The sequence below is a fragment of the Osmia bicornis genome, chromosome 4, assembly GCF_907164935.1.
Source record: "Osmia bicornis bicornis chromosome 4, iOsmBic2.1, whole genome shotgun sequence".
Classification (NCBI taxonomy): Eukaryota; Metazoa; Arthropoda; class Insecta; order Hymenoptera; family Megachilidae; genus Osmia; species Osmia bicornis.
Window position 1 is genome coordinate 5432833 of NC_060219.1, and position 21435 is coordinate 5454267.

The 21435-nt window shown below is 41.6% G+C and overlaps 1 protein-coding gene across 5 annotated transcripts in view; it reads right to left on the reverse strand.

Moving 5' to 3' along the window:
* Positions 1–20771, reverse strand: part of LOC114879544 (nucleolysin TIAR) — a 354927-nt gene extending 334156 nt beyond the window's left edge. For 3 of the 5 annotated variants that reach the window (XM_029194561.2, XM_029194544.2, XM_029194570.2), the window contains exon 1: positions 18102–18485. In XM_029194561.2, coding sequence (XP_029050394.1) covers positions 18102–18353 — 252 coding nt within the window. In that variant the 5' untranslated portion in view covers positions 18354–18485. Of the gene's footprint in view, positions 1–18101; positions 18487–18739 lie in introns of those variants that run through there. The other 2 variants (XM_046285332.1, XM_029194552.2) reach the window with 2 other exon arrangements.
* Between the last annotated feature and the right edge of the window lie 664 nt (positions 20772–21435).

Consider the following 21435-nt stretch of genomic DNA (forward strand, 5'->3'; position numbering starts at 1 on the left):
TCGGTTTGTCTCGTTTGAAATACGCCAGAATTTCTGCCTCTATATCGGCTCGAACACCTCTCGCACCTGCCGGCAGTTTCATCATCGATTATATCCTATTATCATTGTACCGTGAAAACGATCCCCGCGTGCGTGGAATAAATATTCGATGACGGTACACTGTTTTATCCTGTGATTGCAGCTGCTCGCCATACTTGCTCACCCATCAAACTCGACTACTAACGAGAAGTTTATAGAAATTAAAATTGTTAAGCTTTCAAAGCCTTTAAGGTTTCGATCTTTGAAATTACGAAAATTAATGCGAGTGTTTTTTTACAATATTTCTATGTCATCAAATGATATCAGACTACCAATATTTTAAAATTATCCATTTGGCATGCAAACGAAATATATATATATATATAAAAATTTTGATCAAAATCACGGAAGATTCAACGTTTTCAAACTGCTACCCCCGTTTTTCCTCCCTTCGACCAGCCACCATTAATCAACCGTGGCGGTAGCTTTTAAATATCCGTTGTGCGTTTTATATCGTGTTTCCGTGCTGCCAATTTCTACAAGCTGGCTCGAGAATTTATCCGTTCTATCATTCACGGATAATAGATGGGAAACGGTGGCCCGTTGCATCGTGATAAATAGGATGCAAGGTGGTTGAGGAGAATCGATGGAAGACGTCAAGCAGGATAGGAGGTTTCACGAGAAATTGCTGTAGGCATGAAAATGTGACGAACGCTGAAGAATTCTTGTATCAAAGATAAATACAAGAATTTCTTTTAATTATATTCTTTTAGAAAGCCAAGATTGGTATTAAATGAATTCGAATTCAATGAAATTAACGAGTCATCGATTAATCGATGGTATAAATTTAATTTATATAAATAATTCAAGAAAATTTGCCCATTTTCTATTCGTTCCTTTAAAAATAAAAAAGATTCATGCAGCAAAGAAGTGTATCACAGGACCAGGCAAGCTTTTTAGTAAAAGAGGGTAGTGGGTGGTGCTTGTTAGGGAATTCGTTTCAAATTCACACTTGTGAGAAGCATTGTCCAGAGACCAGCGCGTTGCTGTATCCAGAAAGTTAACATTCGTAAGAAGGAGTGTTTTGAAAGTGAGTTTGTACAGGCACGTTAGGGAATGCATGCACGGATACCTGAAACGTGGCTTAAAACGTTAACGTTACCAGGCACCTTTGTCATGTCTGGCCTGTGGAGCCCTCCCGGTGCCTCGTTATCTTTTTTTCTTTTTTTTTTTTATCTCCTACTCGTCGCATCCTTCTTCTAGAGATAGGGAAGGCGAGCTCACACGAGACACCCACATTAATTATTTTTCTTCGTCCTTTTGTTTTGCCCCAGCCCTCGTGAGCTCCCTCGGTGGCCGCCATTTTGCAGGAGACGTCACTGACCGTGGATAGCTAACATGCAGCTAGAGTTCTTTTGTCGCGAAAAATATAAGCCGGATTTAATTAAAAAAAAAAAAAAAGAAATCAAAAATCATTTTTGTTCTCTGAAAAATATTGCAAATATAACTTTCCATTTTAAACATTGCTGTCTGATTACTATCTGATTGCTATCACACAAAAAATAATAATTTTCTTTACAATACAATGCAATGGTCTGAATAAAGATTAGCTTTGCAGGAGATATGCTAAGCGCAATATCTTCAAGGTGTTCTCGACAAAGACATTTTCGGCTTCGATAGCATCCGTAAGCCTGCACACGTTCGTGAAGCGTATTCTGCAACGTGTCTTCAATTTTAACCAATAAAATGGAACCTAGCGCCTTGTTAAGCCACCCTTTGGCGCTTGCTAGTAAATTAATGAGCTCACTGCAACACTACACCGTGCAAACCCTTATACCGTCCCGGCTACCCCCGTGTGCTTCTCATCCCCCCCCCCCCCCCCCCTCCACAACCACCCCGTTTTACTTCGTTGCCAGTCTACTCGCTCTACGGTCTACTCTCCTCGGTCTACTCTCGAAACCAGCATTAAATCATACATCAGCGCACGATGTGGCGGATGACGGGAACGGGGGAGGAACAAGCGGGTGGTTCGTACCGGAGAAGAGTAAAACGGGAAATGCTACAGGGGTTGTCGCGTATCCTAGTAACCATCACTCGGATGAGAGGTTAGACTTTGGCAGGGTTTAGAAGAAAGTAACTGCGAATAATCCAGTTGGATTAATATTAGATAGATTTTGATGAGATACGTGTATTTGCAACACATAGGTTATATTATCGTTACTTCCAATGAAGAACTAATACGGATGAAACGTTTAGGCAGTTGTTTTTGTGAAACTTTATGCTTTAAATTGATATATCACAAGTGGCATTTAGCGATACTTTTATGTGATGAAATCGTGTCAGAGTTGGCATGTTTCGAAATTGGCCATTTGATATGCAACAACTTAATATAATGTGATACTGGTAACCATAGGTATTTCGTAGCAATTCAGTCGATGTTGTGAAATAATTCGAACTACCTTTATAGCCGTATTTTAAGGTTAAAGCTTTCAACCGATCGTGACGAGTATTTCTCAGCATGGTAGCTAGACGGTAGACACTTTATGCTCGCAGGCCATGGCGGCATGTCGGTCCGCAAGTTCGCGACGCTTTCGTGACTCGCATGCGAGTCACTAGTTATCGTCGAGATTATATCGTACCCCGTGAACACGGTATGCCATATTGACCGTTGGTTGCTTATTAGTGTCGTTTCTTCATCATCGATCAGTCGTGTTGCACGGTTCGAAGGAATAACGCCGGCGGTGGGTGAAAAAATTTTCGCTGAAAATTTCAGCTTCGCACCTACCGAAATTAAAGCGAGGCCCCTTCAAACTTATGATTTATGCTGCTCTGTAACTTCCATAAAATTTATTAGCTCACAAGTTGGGTCAAATTTTCATGTTTACGCGGTGTACGCGATCACTCACGAAAATCTTATTTTAATTAAAACGAAGTATGCTTTCGTTCATGAAATTCAATTATTTTATCGAATAGCTGGGAATAGACGGTGATATGATCGTCATAGAAACACGTCTAAACGAAACAATTGCAGAAGTTTGTGATTCACCTTCACGTAGGCTAATCTCGGCCGTTAACTGCGAACAACAGCGTATCTCTGGCTTAATGTCCATCGTTTCGACCGCGGCTTCCCGACGTGACAGGGCATCGCTGGCGTTCGCATCAAATTTAATTATTCCGGAGACGATCACACGCGGTAATTGGCGACGCGCCCCGCATTCATTCGCCGTACCCACGACCACCCACCCGTTCCGCCCGCCCGCCGCGCCGCCGTGCGCCTCTGATTTTCCATTTGCCCCGGGAATCGACGGCTGAGTTTCGTCGACGAAACCGAGGCGTTTCGCCGGCAATTCGATTGCGACCGCCTCTATCTACCTCGACAATCTGTCAATTAATTAACGAAAATCACGTTTTTGCTAAATGAACAGCAGCAGACGGTGTTTCCACGTGCCTCGTCGAATTCAGCCTTCGAGATTGCCCGTTTCAACTGCAACGGCTAGCCAACCGGTGCTCGTTGCCCGTTGCCGTGTGCGACTGCTTGAACGTGTTCACCCTCGCCGCGAATTACCGGATATCTTAATGAGTGCCGTAATTAATACGGACGCAGATTGGAGAGACGTTCGCCAGGGAGCGGGGCCGAGATAGCGCTTAACCGGAACGTACGGGCTTTGTCACGGACGTGTACAAGATAACCGTATATCTGCTGTGAAATGCAAACCGAGCCGACGACCACCATGGACACCCTGCTGCGCCATCCCAGAATGGGATTGCGGTAGATCGACGCCGACGAACCGCTCGTCTGTGTACGTACCTTCGTACTCCACGGCCACGTTCTACGTTTCCGCACTGTTGGGACACGACAATTACCGACGCCGTGATTGGAACGTTAAGAAGTTCGAAATTACAGAAAATTCATCAAGGGTATGTGCTTTCAATGATGAATCGACTAAGAACCAGCAATTGTTTTTTATCTTAATTTTTTTGGAACACTAAATTTCTTAATTAGACTATTAGGGATAGACTTGTAACGAAGAGGTGACGCTTAGAAAGGGTTGTTTTTGTTCTTGGTTGAAATATTAAAAACTAAGTTTTTGATAGGTAACTAAGAGGGGTGAAGTTTTCTTTTTTCATTTAGTTGAAGGGTTGGTGATCATTTTCTTACTACCCTCGTTTATTTCGCACGTGCAAATGGATTCTTGGAGAGGTTCGTCTATCAGCCGGTTAAATAACTGGATATTCATAGATCGTTGCAACGGGAAACGGGCTGTATAGTTCAGGTCGTTTATTTCCTTTCGTAATCACTTTCATCGAAAATGCGGCGAGTTGGAGGGCGAAAGTTTTATGTTGCCCCGTAACACTACGTCCAATCCTGCCGATCCTCATTGCCTTCCAACGCTGGGCATCTAATAAATATTAACAAGAACCACGACGAGATGGTAATCCGCAGAAGTTTTTCTTTGTGGATAGACTGGCAAGGAGATGTAAAATGGAAAGACGCTGGAAAAAGGGGTTGGAGAGCGACGAGTAGTTGGGCAAAGTGAAAGAGGATAATTCAGACGGGGAAACACAATGAAAATTTGACAATGTAAATTATCCTGTTATTCTTCTTCTTCTTTTATTATCTTGCCTTCCGTCCTATTCGCCGAACTCGTCGCTGAGAACTTTTCAAACGATGTTTCGTGTTGCTTCAGTGAAAAGGAAGCTGCTGATGCTTGCTGTAATATCTATTGTCGAAAGGATATTTCCTTCAGACAATAATTTCGTTGAGGTGTAATAAGAAAAATCATAATATTATTGAAAATAGGATTAACTTGAAGTGTATTTTATAAAGTTTATTTGCTTTACTTAATCTGTTTACTGCTTCTGACAACTATTTTAAAAATTTCATTTAGAACCTTGAAAAACAACAGAAGAATATTTAATTATAAATTATTAAAATTAAATGAAAAATATTATCAACTCATAACGATTAATTAAATTCTAGAGAATGTAAATATGTACAGCAACTAAAAAGAGGCAACGCGTACACAAACAATTCGTTATGAGTTCAGTCTTTACCAGCATAAAATTCTAGGTAGCAGCCTCCATTAATTGGCGTATATCTGCACAAAATTTCGCAAGACCAGCTCGATATCAACCATGAACGTATCCAATTAAATGAAACTTGCCTGGGAGCTTGTTTGTTACGATTAATAATCAAAGTAACGAGGATAAACATTTGCAAGTGATAACAGTGTACAGCAGGCAATTAATTAGAAGCTGCCACGTGTGATTATCTTAAAGCTCGGTATACAAATCAGTTTTCAATTACGGTTGTTCGATGATTGTACATATCCCCGTGGCGTTCGATGAATCAATCCAAAAATTCAAAATCATTTTTCACTACAGAAAAAGAAATTAATATTCAGAATAAAAGTTGTTGAATTTTACAATTTTAAATTCCTTGTCTGATAGGAAATTGTTAATTTTTTATTCTAATTAGTATTAAGTGGAGTAAATAAAAATAAATGAAGAATAGTTAATTATGTGTCAAAATTACGAATATGTGATACTGGTTATCAAAGGGTTAGGTTAGTGAATTGAATATTCATAAAATTTATCTCATCATCATTATTTTTCTTATACGTCGACACTTTTCATTCTGATTTTTAGTGCTCGTACCAACGAGTCTGTTCAAGGATCCATGATTTATCGGAGTTTAGCGTTTGTACGAGTAGTTTACTGGCGTGCAACGAGCTATTTAAACGGAACAGAGACTAGGTGTATTGTTGTTAGGAGCATCTTGGGAGCAACCAGGTGCTCCCGGTCGGTCCCTGAGGAGATATCAGGAGATCCACGGTAACCAGGAAATATATATCTCGTAGACAAAGGTTTCGCCGATGTCGCGGCAAAATTCGTAAACGCTTGAATCCCGAACCAACGGCAAGGTATAATACGATCTTTCTAATTGCGAGAACATAATCGTTGAAAACACTCGATCATTCTTTGTTTCCGGCAATATTCCACCCTGTTACGTTGCCTCCCTGTTACTACACCTTGCGTGCAATCGTTGATGCATCATGAATGATTAAAACACCTCTTCACGCGTTCTCTTTTTTTCTTATAGGAAGGAAAAAGTGTGTGCGTGTGAATTAATTAATGCCGGTGGATTAAGTTGGATAGAAGAAACTGGGGAATATTTATGAACAGATTGCGCGTTGTAATGATTGATCTGTACAGGGTGAGTCACGTAATTTGACCATCTGAAATGACTGTTAATTATTGTAAGAAAAAATGTTTCGTATAAGGGTGATGTAAAAAATATACTTTTTTTTATATAGGCTACAATACTGTAATATATCGCCTATCATTTGATAGAAATATTAACAACTATTTACCAAATATTTTTTAAGAAATTGACTGCCACGATAATTACCGGTGACTTATGTGTCAAATTTTCTATAATTAAGCAATTAGTAATAATTAAAAAAAGCTTTAAGTAGTGTTAATATTATACTAATGATACAAAGGTTAAATTTAAAAATTAACCAATCATATAGTATGTCTGACTATATAAGGCCTTTTCTACTGTGACTATGATTATTTCTTGAAATTAGTTTCGACAAGGAATACAAATCGACTTTTGTCTATGGATACTTGTTAATTCAAGGATCAATCGTATCGAAAATTTCATTGTATCGAGACAGCTTGATGCAATTGCGTGAAATGCAAATTCCACGATTATTTATTCAGATGGTCAAAGACGATGGATACACAATAGATTTGTATAACAGACCAGGTGAGGTGAAACGGATATCAGCTAACCGAATCCCTCTTCGTTTCGTAGTACGGATAGCCATACTCGTGTTTACAATAATAACGTGTCTCTGGTTCCATCCAGGTATTCTATATACATATATAAGCAACAAGCCAAAGCAATTACCGTGGTCCAGGGTATCGTCGTTGTTATGCCAAATGCTGTACTCCATTACATTGATTAGTAACGAGAGACACGTAACCTTCACGATTGACAGTGATCATTGATCTACCAATTCCGATGTAATCGATATGTCAAGGACTTCCTCTTTAATCATCACGTTTGATCAACAATATTGTATCTCTACCTTTTTGTTGTATTAATGAAATTACATGTAGAGGGAGGGATTTAATGATACTTGGATCACGTTATTAAAATCTTGCTGATTTTATTACATATCGTAATTTTATAGAGGTAATCTTGGAGGCAAAGGTAAAATATATTAGAAAATCAGAAAATTTTGAACTGTAATTAGGGAGTTCTTAATTAATATCGTAGGGATTTGAGATAATAAAATAATTTAGGTAGAGATGGATTACTAGAAAAGAATATAAATTTCAAGTGGATATTACAAAATGTTTAAAACTCTCTGACGTTAATTACAATGTTGAGTAAAACATGTCATCCCGAAATCCGCCGAAAATGTATCATAAATGGCTGTCATGGGACGCGATCGATTCCAGCTATCGCAATTTTGCACGGTCATTCCAACATTGTACACGCACAGAGTGGATAATCCCTTATAATACGAGGGAACATTTTATTCGTGTCAAACGATGTGCAAAAAGAACGATCACGCGAGAGAAAGAGGGCCGAGAAAGGTGAAAGGCTAGAGGATCGTGGAAGGAAAAGCAAAACGAAACCTCTGGACGTCGGACCGGCATCACGTTGCCCACGGGATTAAAAATCTCCGTAAGAAATATAGCCATTGGAGAAACTCTCATTTGCAATCTACTTCTCGTGCCCTCGATGTCTCGACATCGTACTTTTTCTTGACAGCAGGGATCATCCTCGTATAAAGAATGAAAATATGTATTAACCGTCGAAGGGTAGTGGTTGGGTCAATTATGAGCCAGACGTACGAAAGGGTGCATTAATTAAAATTTTGTTGGTAAATAAAAAAAAATATTGGCATATATAATTTCATTCTGAAAATGATACTTTAAAATATTAACATGATATAATATAAAATATAATATTATAAATGTCTTATCTTAATGTATTTTTTTAATTAAGAAATTTATGGTAGATTTAATTAGATTTATCGTAGCATGAATAAACGTGTTAACAGAAATAATAATTTTATAGGGTTGGGACTGCACAGTAGAATACACTATCAATTCAATTAGTAAAGTCGTTAGTACTGATTAAAACTTATTCGCATAGTACTAAACTTACTTAAATATGTCCTACAGTGTCCTTGCAATGAAATTATCTGTTGCTACAGAGAATTTCATGTCCGTGTTCAGCTACTGCTCGTAGCTATTGCTAAATGTCATTAAAATTTTATGTACCAGTACGTTTCAATAATTTTACCGGCGGAATCTTCAATTACCACGATTTTAAATAAACTACACTCTGGAATAAGTTAAGATTTCATTTAGATTCTATATTAACTGAAAAACCGTGAAAATATTTAACCAAAAATTAATTTAGAAATCAAATATTAATTAGACTTAAGGTTATCCTCGGTTTATCTATTCGGTTTCGTATCCATTAAAACACCATTAAAAACAATGATCGATATTTACGTTCAGAATTAACGTCGAAAATAATGCACTAACGAACAGCGAGCGAATGAAACCGCAGCCTAGTCAGATAACTGAAAATTTGCAACTAAATCTAAATCGACGAGCTATTAACTGTCCGCGATAGCTGAATTTGATGATCGAACGGTAATGCGAATAATAATGACCTATATAACTGCGATAAACTTTGATATCCACTGCGGCTGTAAATCGTTGACCCATTTAACAGTTGATGACGAGTTGGTCATTTCGAAAACAAAGAAGATATTCCAAAACACATTCTTTGCGCTTTGAAAAATTGTTTTTTAATTATTCAAGTATGATTCTTTATAGAAATTAACTCAGTGCCTATAAATGAATAAGTTGGCTATATAATTGACTACTGCTGATTTTCCAGAGAAGTCAATGTAATAAATTAATTCTCTAATTACTTATCGACAATTCTCCATAGAAAGCAACATGTCAATTCTAAAATTACAAACTAACAAGTTAATTTTGCAATTTTACAGTGGTCACTGTTGATTTCCCGCGGAATACCAATATAACCCCGTCACACCATATATCTCACTGAATCATAACGAAACGAAAGAAAATATAGCCCATCTGCAACATCCATAAAGCGTGTCTGTGAAGATCAAAGACGTGTTGGCCACGCGGTCGAACAAGGCAAGCGTCATGATTCAAAGTCCAGAAAGATGTTCGACACGCACGAATACCTGCTGTACAATCCTTATTTTCCTTTCCCCGTATCCCGTATTTTCTCCTACCTTCGTTCACGTCTCACCTGAGATCCAGCTGCCCGTGAAACGGGCTTTCGGATCAGCCAACGCTTCTGACCGAGGGGTCCGCGTGTTGTTGCAGTGAGATCGTGCATCGGATGATGAGGAGGGTGGAGAAGGGTGGAGAAGTAGAAGGTTGGAAGAGGTCGAGGAGGCGATGGTTGAAGGTGGTAGAGGGTCGAATGTTGAGAGAGGGTGGGGGGTTAACGACCCCGATAGTCGCGATAGGACGTGCGTGAGCCCTCGCACGACTGATTACGAGCGAGCGACCCTTTGACGATCACGATCGACCAACCTGATGCACGAGAAAGAGAGGGAAGAGAACGGTTTACGGTCTAGATGGAAAGAGAAGAGAGTAAAGCTGTACATGTGATCGATCCGAGCGTGAGCGCCGAAGAGAGCATCGCCTTAGGGGCTCTCCAGAGTGAAGGGGTTAGTTACACTGATGTGGTATACGCGGCTACTATCGTGTATCAGCCTAGATAAATCACCGGATGTACTTTGAGGCACACGCGTTGGGAAAGACGTCGTATTAACGTTTTTGCTGCCACCGAGGAGAACAAGAAAGTTTCATCGGTCGTCTTTTCACTTCGGAAGATAAGTACGTCCTTTGCATTTCTAGACATTTTCTTTTCCTCTTTTTTATAATAATATCGTAGAATTGCAAAGGATTTCTCTATGGCTAGCTTTAAATCTTGATCTGATCCTGGTTGTCGTACCTTAAATTTCCACTGGACGAGTCGAACGGCGAATCTAATCAGGATACACCGAATCGTTGGTGAAGTTATGCGAGATATAGTCATTTGTGGACCCTTGAATTCGTATTTATGTTTGTACCCGCCGTTTGGCAGCGGCTGTGGCAACGGCGGCGGTGAGAGTCTCGTGGAATTGAAATGCAAATAGTGGGATCCGGGATGCAAATTCCGGTTGCACGGGGTAACGCCAGTCAGCCATCCTGAACGAATGAGCGAACGAACGAACGAACGAACGAACGAAACACGGCCCAGGGCAGGCACGGATCAGTTCAGAACGGAACCAAAAAGGAATGGAACTGAGTGGACTGCGGATAAAATGAGGTGGAGGGGGTGAGAAAGAGGGTGAGCGATGAGCGAGGTTGAGAAAGAAAGACAAAAAATTGATTGCAATTCGGCGCCACTCTCGGCTTGCTCGAGATAAAAGTAATGCGTTTCGTGCATAACGAGTCCCTCCGCTTCTATCCAACCCTCTTATCCTCGCGTGTTGCCCGCTTTCTATCCCAAACCATCCTTCCACAGTCCGTTGCTTTATGCCGCCTTATTTCGTACCGCCACTTTGTCTTCGGCTTTCCGGGACTGCGACTTTATGGACTGCGATTTCGATGAGTAAGTTTGATCGTTTCGCCGAATCGATGAACTGTTGGCGATCAGACTGAATGGACCGCTGAGAATTGCACGATAATCAATGAGAGTGATTTATATTCATGGAATAAACTACCTGACACGTTATCTACCCTCCACGGATAAAATAAATATCTAGTATCCCTCTGGAAATGAAAAATTTAGCAGAATTAATATATATTCTCAAGGCTTGCATTTTTATATTTAAATTAACCCTTTCGTTACATGAAATGAATATAGTCAGTTGTCATTAAATACCTATGGTACGCTAAGGTTGTTATACTCAGCCATCGTTAAATCCCATCTAATATTAAATAATTAAATAAAAATTTTTTTTCAGTCGAAGAGATCAATCTCGTTCCTCAGCATCCTCAACGAGATCCAGAACAAGGATCAGTTGAATGATACGAGTTGGTATTTAATATTACCGAATGTTCGGTAAACAGGTATCAGAATTCAGGGTAGCGCAGAAATATCGGCAATTAGTGTCGTGGAAATGAATATCGTTTGGTAAGCTGAGTGTCATTACACATTCACGAGATGTGCAATGACGCGGACAAGTTCCAATACCTACTTGCGTAATTGTTAATCGAATCAACATTATAAGTGGAAACGTGACGGAAAATTGATATGCACGACGTATGCAAGTTGGTGGGTATGCAAAACAGAGAGGCCTGGCTAATACTGACAACCGACAACCTCTACCCATCCAACGAATTACAGACGTGCTCCGCTGGATGGTAACTACGAATGTCCAATTACTTCCTGTTAACCGTCCCGATTGTCGTTCATCGCCATGCAGTGATACTTCTATCTCGAAATAAGCCACGGTACCGGGCCAGTCATTGCCGCCAACATTCTGCTTAATATAATTACAAAGTATCGATCCTGTCCGGTGCAAGCGACAGAAGCAAAGAGGACGAAGGTCTGGCTAAACGTTTTGGCTATTATCATTATCCAATCCTGAACTACCTATCCTATCTGTTCCCTTTTTTACCTCCTAATTACAATTTGAATGTTTCATTGCAAAGATTTCTTGCAACGAAATATATAAAAAAATACAAAGGCTGCGTATTCAAATATTTTTTTTTTGCCAAAATAAATTTGATAATTTTTCGTTTTATTAATTAACCGCTTAACGAGGTCAATCACGTTAGATCGGTGTGTTCTACGATTGGACGGACAGAAAGGGTGGAGTGGCGTTGGATAGAACATGCTGGTAGCCCGGCAAAGCGAGTACCATCGATTACGCTGAAATTAACATTTAAAACCGGAAAATTTGCAAGCACTGGGAAGGCCAGCGCTGTGCTAACTGTGGACTATACCGAGCCACCGTACATAATGCAACCTGCATACAGGTGCACTCTCGTTACCAAGTGCAAGCAATCCGTGAGGGAACAGCAGAGAACGGGGTAACGAGAGAATAGAGAAGGATATACGAATAGAGAAATAGAGAAACAATGAATTCCAATGGTGCAGGAATATTGTTAAGAAAGGATTTCCAGGTTTTCTGAATTCAAAATGTGGATAACCTTTGGAAATCTTTAAAAATATAGATATGTAATCATATTAACATTTCAAATGCTCAAATTATGCAGACAAAACGGAAAGCAAAGGATAATATATATTTTCTCAAACAGAAAGCTGAAATTCTCCCTCAAGAAAAATGTGCACATAGGAAGAAGAGAGGGAGAGAAAGGATCTCCCACGCTGCTAAATGTAAATGTCCAGCATTTGTTACTCGGCCTGTATGACCCGTTGTTTATTTGTATCTACGTGAACACGACACATTCAGAAGAGGTGGACGTAGGGGAGGAGGAGGAAATGACGTAGGTAGAGAACGAACACCCCTTCTGTACCTGTGTCCAGTATTCTTTTTTTCATTCTTGCTTTTGAAATTCTTTTTTCCTCTATTTTTGTCCCCAACTTTCTACCTTTCTCTGTAAGCCAACGTAACGGTACGTTCATTTGTAAAATTTTATGGTAGCACCCCTGGTGCGTTCCATCTATTACGCTCCTGCAGCCGGATTCCTTTTTACGAATATCGTTTTAATTACCGACCTCGCTGCCCACCAAGACTAAACGTCGTTGCAGATCGATCTGGGGTGTCCAGGTATACATCCCTCCCCCTCGCCGGGACTATTTGAAATCCCGCGGAATTGCATCGCCTCCCTCGCGGGCTTTTCCACCCCCTCCCTTTTCCGCGTGTAATTCTCTGCGCTCGCGTCGTTCCGGAAGCGGGCTTTGGAATGGGTTAGGTAAAAGAGCAAAGGGCTGAAAAAATTTGCTCGTCGATCAAAGGGTTTAACGGGAGACCCAAGGAGAGACGATTAGTCACACGGTCGCGCGTACACGCGACGCTTTGAAGGAAACCACCACTCGTCTGATTATATATATTTTTTTATACACTGTGATTTTAGAAAAAGAGGGATCCAATGAATACTTGGGATGGTCATGATTAGGTTTAAATGGCCTTGATTTAGTTCAAATTTCAAGCCAATTGCAATTTGCACATCCTCTCAATTAATAACTGGACGTTATTTTTGATTGATAAGAATTAATTAAATATGACAAAAAGTAATTTGAGTAAAGAGGTCAGATTTTCCACTTGCTAGTATCCACCTCATCTCTTCTAGAATCTAAGAACCATCCTGAGTTTTAATTTTAAATACACGCCCCTTTTTTAAACAACCCCTTACAGTTATCAGTTGGAACCACCACAACCGGAACTTCGAAAGTTGAGTAATATGTTTGAGTTCGTGTTGCGCGATAGTAACACTTCTCGGCAATGACCGAGTATCATATTTCCAGTTTGCTAACAACTTTCCACATTTGCCTCAGAATCCTTCGCGATTTCGCTATGTACAACTAGCGGGCTGGGAAGGCTGGAATTACTCAGGGGTATATATATTTTTCCGGTTACTCTTCTCCATAGTTTCGGCTGCTTATACAGGGTGTCCTAGTAATTATGACGGAATTCAGAAATGTCAATTTCATTTTAGAAACGGGATTACAATTTTTGTGATACTTGTAATTATTTCGAAAATGTAATGGGTGAACTTTTTTGTTTAGATTATACTGTTATATCATTCTTTATACAATCCTTCGCTCTTTGTTAGAAGTAATTACGAAAAGTTGTTTACTTTTTGCTGTTACCCTTAATTAGTTTTCAGTCTAGGTCCTTTTTCTTTTCATTCGTGGAATATAGGTGGAACACTGTCAGTGTAAATATTCTATTTACATCGTAGAAATGGAAAAATAATTGAGGTAATTCTTACCTCTATTATCGTAAATGAAATTACTTGATTGAAATGGCAAAAGGGAGAAACTTATATCAGTTGTAAGAAAGGAGAGTTGAAAAGGAAGGTCTTGAAAAAGAAATATCAAGAGTTAAATGTTTTAATTCTTTATAATCACCGTTAGCTCGTTACTTAAGAGTACTACTAATTAAAAATTTAGAATTATATACATTTCATGTTTCGTCTCTATTTCAATACCAAGCAACAATTAGCTCCATGAAAAATCGAAGAATCATCTCGCGATGGTTATATTTCATAAGCACTGAACGAATTGAATGCAGTGGATGCTTATCTTTATCTGATACCACGGTCGAACTTATGCCAACAATAAGAAGCAGCTTGAGCTAATAATATTCTTCCCTCGCGGGCAAAGGGAGGCGGTAAGTTCGGAATCAGAAAACGGCGAGGGTTACTTTGGTGCGCGAGCCTTTTCCTTCGGCAAGTTTCTTCTTTGTCCCGCAACAGGAGCCTTCCAGCAGGCGGGTTCCCTTTTTTAAACTGACAAGAAAAGCATTGTGCAGAAAACTTGCACGCGCCGAGCGAAACCGAGCCGACGACTGGTCGTACTTGTACGAGGGCCGCCACTCTTTTGATATTTCAACGTAGTAGACGAGTGGCGTGTCGTAATGAAATCATCTCCAGTGCTTTGATCTTCCCCTTGCTCGCCTCGCTTCTTTCCACCATGAGCAACCTCCGCGTCGCTTTCCCTTGAAAACGGGCTATACGCAACCCCTAGTTCCGACTATCCTTCTCCAACCAACTTTCCACCACCACCACCACCCCCTCTTCATTCAACATCTCTCTCTCTCTCTCTCTTTTTCTCTACCCCCTTCTCTCTTCTCTTCGCTTCTTCATAACTTCCTCTTTCACCCGCCCAACCTCCAACACCATCGTTTCGCTCGTAATGAGTTCCTTCCGCGCTTTCTTCGTCACTGCGATACATTTTTACCATGCGAGAAGCAATCTCCTAATTATGGCAAGCGCTAACTGGTTGTCCTTTGTCGACAGAACGGCTCCTTTCTTTCCTTGCCACCGACAGTCGGCACGTAATTACTTTCTCGCGAGAAAATGCACGCGGCCATGAAGAACGGGAAGCTGTAACGGGCCCGCGGACCGTGATAATTCATCGCGTACCAGTTGTTAAACGTCGAACTAAATTAGATCAACGGATTTTGTATATCGTTTAATGGATGGGGAGGTACCTTTTTTTTTTTATTGGAAGGTGAAGGTTTAGATTGATTACTGTGGATATTAAAATTTGTTATTATCTAATAGATACCCCATCATTACCCAGTATCTATCGTTCGAATCACTGGTACCCATAGTAGTGGATAATGCGTAATTATTCTCAAGTAATACACCATCCTAACGAAGTTTACCGATACCTAAACGAGTAGTTGTTCCTGGAATAATCCAGCAGGAAAATGGCTTCCAGAAGCATCCACAAAAGTGTTTGCATCAAACACAATAAAGTAGGGACGATCTTTTGAGAAGCAATAACGCGAGGCACGATCCATCGGACGTTACATCGGCGGACATTGAAGTTGATCGATACAGGAGATAAGAGCGTCGAACAAGACACCAATAGATAAAGCAGAGGAAGAAGGAGGAGTGGGTCGTTCTTCTTTGTACGAAAGAACCACGAACCGTGGGTAGGTATATAAGGTGTATCGAGCAACAAGGACTAACAGCCTTTAATTAATAAAGTTACGGGAACAACTCTCAAAGTCTTCCAGCTCCTTCTACGCGAGCCTTCCCATCGGCGCACCAGCTATTTCCCTTGCTTTAGAAATTCTCCTATTCCCTTTCCGCCAAACCTTTCTTCTTTATCGCTTCTTCCTCGAACGCTCACCTTGCAAACTTCTAACCCTTTATTGGATGAAAACTGCACCTTATCTTCAAGGTTTACTCGTATTTCCATTAATTGCAGCCTCTTGGTAATCAGTAAGCGTTTCAAAGCTTCCTCCGGTGTATATTGAAAGCATTTTCAGATTTGCAGAAATAGTTTACAAAGTATTTAGTTACGGAATGCTTCACATTTAAGGTGTTCCAAACAATAATACATATACCTACGAATTTATTATAACAAATTTTGCAAACATTTCTATAGGAATAGAATTTTATTAAAACTTATTTACATCTGTTTCAATTCATACTATTATTAATTAATTGTCTGTTGTTCGTAAATATACCCAAATGTGCTCTATGCTGTGTATGTATATGTAACAGTATATAGAATTATTTACATTGTTATGCACACAATTTGTAAACTGTACACCTGGGTATACACGAACCGTAATTTATATTAATATTGTCTAAATGCAGACACGTTCCAAGCTCGGTTCATATATTACAAGAAACTTGTGTTTAAATGAAATACTTGTATTATTTTCATAAACGTGTACATATATCACTGTCATTCCATTTGAAATAATTTTAACACGATTATTTCTGGTACCTTGATTTTCTTGTGAAAAATATTAAAAAATTCAGGGGACTATTTACTTTAATTTAACCTCGTTTCCTAAAAAAAAAATAGATGAAACGATCAATTCACACGATTCCTTTGTTGACGTCCCAACCCTTTTACACCCCTGGTTGATAATTGATAACCAGCACGATACGTCTTTTCTTCCGATCGGCGAGCCGGCGCCAACGGTGAAGAGGGTCGTATCTCGTATCATATCGTTTCGTGGAATACCACGCGAAAGAGGAAACACCACCCGCGGATTGCCAGACTCGAAGAATTAAAGAGAAGTTCTCGGTGGCTGGCAACGGCAGCGTGTCGCTGCGTATCTTCGGCGACGGTGGCTCGAAAGGAACCCCGCGCCGCGACTTATGGCTCGCTAAAGAAAATTGACTTGAATCCTAGCCAGGATAATAAAAGCGCGTCGCCGCGAGGATACACGGGCGAGAAGAATTGAAGAAAGCAATATGGGCATAGGACTGTGAACCAGAAACTGCCTACGAGATTGACCGGTCAAGTTACTTGAATTCAACTAACACGTACAATTTATTTACATTAAGGTAAGGTGATTTCAAGTTTGGATTCATTCAAGTTACTTGAATTAGAATTTGTACTTGTACAAGTGAAGCCACTTGACTTGAAGTCGCTTTAATTCAAGTGCCCTAAATTTCAGTAGTAGAGCTCTTAAATAACGCAGACAGTATTCCTTTCTGTAAGACAATCCTCCTCTTCTTTCGTGGTACTTGAAAGCAAAAGCACAAAATTGATATCCGTCTTGATAAATTTCCCCAGAAATTTTTAATCAAAAAGTTCAGTGGAAAACGAAACCAAAAATTAATATAATTTTAATCGTCGTTATAATTACATGAATAATTTAGCGATTCAACGAAAGGATAACACTTTGAGGAATATAATTCAGGCGTTAATGCGTATTGTTGGCAATAATTTTCACGCGACAGCATAATAAGTTCGTTTTCGATAAATACATGTTGACAAGGTCAGATTAAATGTATACGATCCCGGTTAGATCATATAAGCAACGAATTGTTATTTTATTTATAGTCGGTCAGTTCCGATTTTACGTTCAACTGAATGCATTGAATTGAACCGGTGATATGTAAATCAGCGAACTGGAATTCTAGTAACTCGATGATAAACGGCTCTGTCCTGACTATTGAGACACGTGCATTATTTCTTCCCTTTTTTAACTGTCACGATCACCAATGATGGATCGGAGGATTGTTGGGATATTCCTGTTAGCTTTGAACAGAAACGGGGTGGAAATTCATTGCACCCTGTACGACTTGGGATTCTTTTTGTTCCTTATCGTAGGTGCTCATAAACAAATCTTTTGTTACTGTATTAACCTACGAATGATAAAAGGGTTAAGGTAGTGTCATGAGTCTAGACTACCCAAGTGAGTATAAACCTTGTAGTCACTGATATAATATAGTAACTACGATTCTCCATGTGCAGCATGACCTAAAGTCATCCAAAGGTATGAAGACCTTCTTCACTATGATGCCTTTGGGGCACAACAGGAAGCATGATTCTTCCAGTTGAATGAAAATATTCCAGGCGAGAAAGCATGATGAAATAATGATGCAAACATTCTTTTTACCTTATTCGGTGTCGTCGCTTGTTGCTGCGGCGAACAACTGGTGCTGTGTATGGTCGGCTGGTTGGTGGTAGCCGGCACAATGCCTTGGTGATTCAGGTGGCTCAGCTGATTGAGCTGGGTGAGTTGTTGCGGTTGCTGCACCGGATTCTGGGTAGTGGCCTGCAGCTGTTGATGATGCGTCTGATGCGCAGGGTGGGTCGTCTGGTGATGCGTCGCGGGGAAGGTGGGCACCGTGAACGGGACGAACAGCATCGGGCTGCCGAGGATGTGCGCACCACCTCCACCCAATGCCCCCGTCTCCTCCCTACACCTTTTTCGTGGGTTTTTGGGCTTTCGATAACTCTTTTCTTTTAATCCATCAATCGTGTTTCTTACTTCGACGTGAACTACTACGTAATACTCTTTATTTTGTATATTGTATACTTTTGATTTTGACTAAACACTGCCGACACGACGACGACGAGCAGAGTAGAAGCAGATGTAGCGGTAGTAGTAGTAGTAGTAGAGGTTAGAAGTAGTGGTAGTGGTATTGGTAGTAGTAGTAGTAGTAGTAGTAGTAGTAGTAGTAGTAGTAGTAGAGTTAGTACTATATGTGTCGAAGTGAAGCTACTAATGTATGTTTAGTAATTTACTATTACCTGCACTCCTGCCCCAGCCCCTGGTGCTGGGGGTGGGCGTAGGGGGCGGCTCGGACGGAGGTGGTGGACGCCACCCTCGCTACCCTCAGCGATAGACCGCCCCGCTGACTGGTAAGCTGGACCGAAGCTGGCTGGTGATCGCTATGCACGCAGCAACAGGCACGGCAACCAATCGGTTGTTGCTGACTCGGTATAGCCTGGAGGTGATGAGTTAGGGGGCCCCTGGGCCCCGTGGAGGAGGGAGAACACGGGTACACCCCAACAAGGCAGCCCACCACCGCAGCCCCGGGGCCCGGTGCACTTGGTGCCAAGGCGCCTGTGGACGAGGCCACCCCAACCTCCCTGGCCCTCCTGCAACCACTGCACCACTGCACCCACCCTCCTTGTTGAGGGCTCTGATACGGCCTACTGACGCCGAGCGTTGACCTGGACTGGACAACTTCCACCTGATCCTCTTTATGTTCACGATCCCCTGCGGGCGGGATTTTGCTGTTTTGCAGCTCTCCTAGGGTAGCCAATTCCAACCGCGTTTTTTTTCTTTAATTATCCTTGACCTTCTCACTGATTTATCTCTCCGACCGGTGTCAATTAATTTGTCAAATCTTCAGACGCTTCACTTCGACCTGCTTCCTTCTTCACTTCCTCGATTGGACCACTCACTGTGCAGCTCTCTTCGCGAATAAGACTATCGAAGTCAATGGACGTTCTGTTTGTTTCAGTGATTATTTCTTTTAAATTCAAAAGACGTTTACTCGCAAGTAGTCAACAAAATCAGCTTCTTCGTTGTATAAATTTACTCTAGCTCCTTCCAAACTATGTAGACGCGTTTCTCGCAGGACGTTAAGGGCCAGTGGACAGATGTTCAACTACGATTGCTATAATCAGTCTTGATGTATTTTAATGCACCTTTAATTGTCCTAACAGGTTGGGTAAGAAAGTATTGCTTTGCAGAAGTCTCGTTTGGTGTGTACCGAAAACCCTTGGCGTGGGTGATGCACACTCATAACCACGTGGTCGACTTCGGTAGCCTCGTACGTCTGTCCCTTAGATCACCTCACCAAACACGGCTAGCATGTTTAACTTCTCGATACAGCTAGTAGAAAGTTTCCTTTTATCCTGTAAATCTTTGAGGAACGGGTTGCAGCTGTGGCCAGTATCAAATATTAAAAACACGACGCCGTGTTTGCCGGTTCAACAAGTACACAAGTGATTGCTCCCCTGTTTCTTCCTTTCGCTAACCAAGTTTATCCTCTGCCGATGTTTGTGTCGAACTGTCAGCAATATTTTCTCGCCAATTCGTCGTGCTTTCGCATCGACTCTGCGGTGATGAAAAATCGTAGCAGCTCAGCACTTCCGACGTTGATGATTCGATGTCCGCAGGAAATACTGTTTCTATTCTCACCGGTTATCACGATTCGCGCGCACAACTGTAGAACACGTTCCCTGATGAATTCGCACGATGATCGCGACTACGCACCGTCACTGTCAAAATGGCATCTCTGTTTCAATTGTTGTTTAACACTGGTCATTGGCTGAAATGCGACAAACCGTGTATCAGTTAGCAAGTACATCAATAGTCATCGTCACATCCGTTATCCTACGTGCAACAGCAGCAACCTCGATATTTAACCGATTAACCTGCCGTGTATCCCAGTCAGGAGGTCCTCGCGATCCTGTTGAATGAGGACGAAGACGCGACGGGCGGAAAAAGAGGGAACCTAACCCGTAATGTTGGAAGGTCGCTCGCCGACTGACTAGCACTTCCGTTCAGGCTGTTGTGCGATTCAGAGTGGGGGATGCTTCGTTGGGTTGTTGTGTGTAGGGGCTGGTGGCGGTGGGTAGACTCGTTGGTTGGTTGGCCGGGGTGGTTGTGTGTGCTCGGCTCGTGCTGTGCGCGGGAAACCAGGGGGCTTCGAGCCTTTACAAGCGACCCGGCAAAATAGCCACCAGTTTCACGTGGCTCGCACTACCTTCGCTTCCAACTACCTTCCTTTACTTTTTCCTGGGCGTCGATATCACTTGTCGCCGGACCTCCTGTACCCTTCTTTTCTTCACCTACCAACGTCCAGTGGTGTGCAAGTATTTAGGCCATCTACTACGAAGTGTGTTCAGCTCTAAGGACACTTCTGCACGTTCTCTTGTCCGTCAGATCGGTGTGGTACCGTGGTGGTCACTCTGTTAGGTCCAAACTAAGAGACAATCTTTCCGTGCTGAAACAACACTAACGATACACGCACACACTCGGTTTCAAGAAATCCGAAACACTTCACCTGTAAAACAAGCAGAAGTTACATGGACTGTCGAGAAACTACGCGAAACCGACAGGCGAGGCTGTAGCCGTCGGATAGAAGCGGAAACTCGCGGGTCGCACGGTTCCTCCTTGGTCGTTGGTGCACGTGCTCGAGCGGTTCCTCTTTTGTCAGACACCCCCGGTAAACACACTGAACTACGCACTCGGAGACACGAATCACAATGGAAACCGGCACTCGCGTGGTCGGCTCGAAATGATCCCGCTGGATCGAGATCACGACGGGTAACGACGGATAAAAAACGAACGAATCGGTCCGTCAGCGTGCTCGGCCTGTACGCGTGCGTCGCCGTAGCCGCTTGTTGTGTTTACGAAGCACCGTTGTGTGTGTGCGTGTGTGTGTATGTGTTGGTTGTTGCGGTCGGGCGGGCTGAGGGGTTGAGGACGG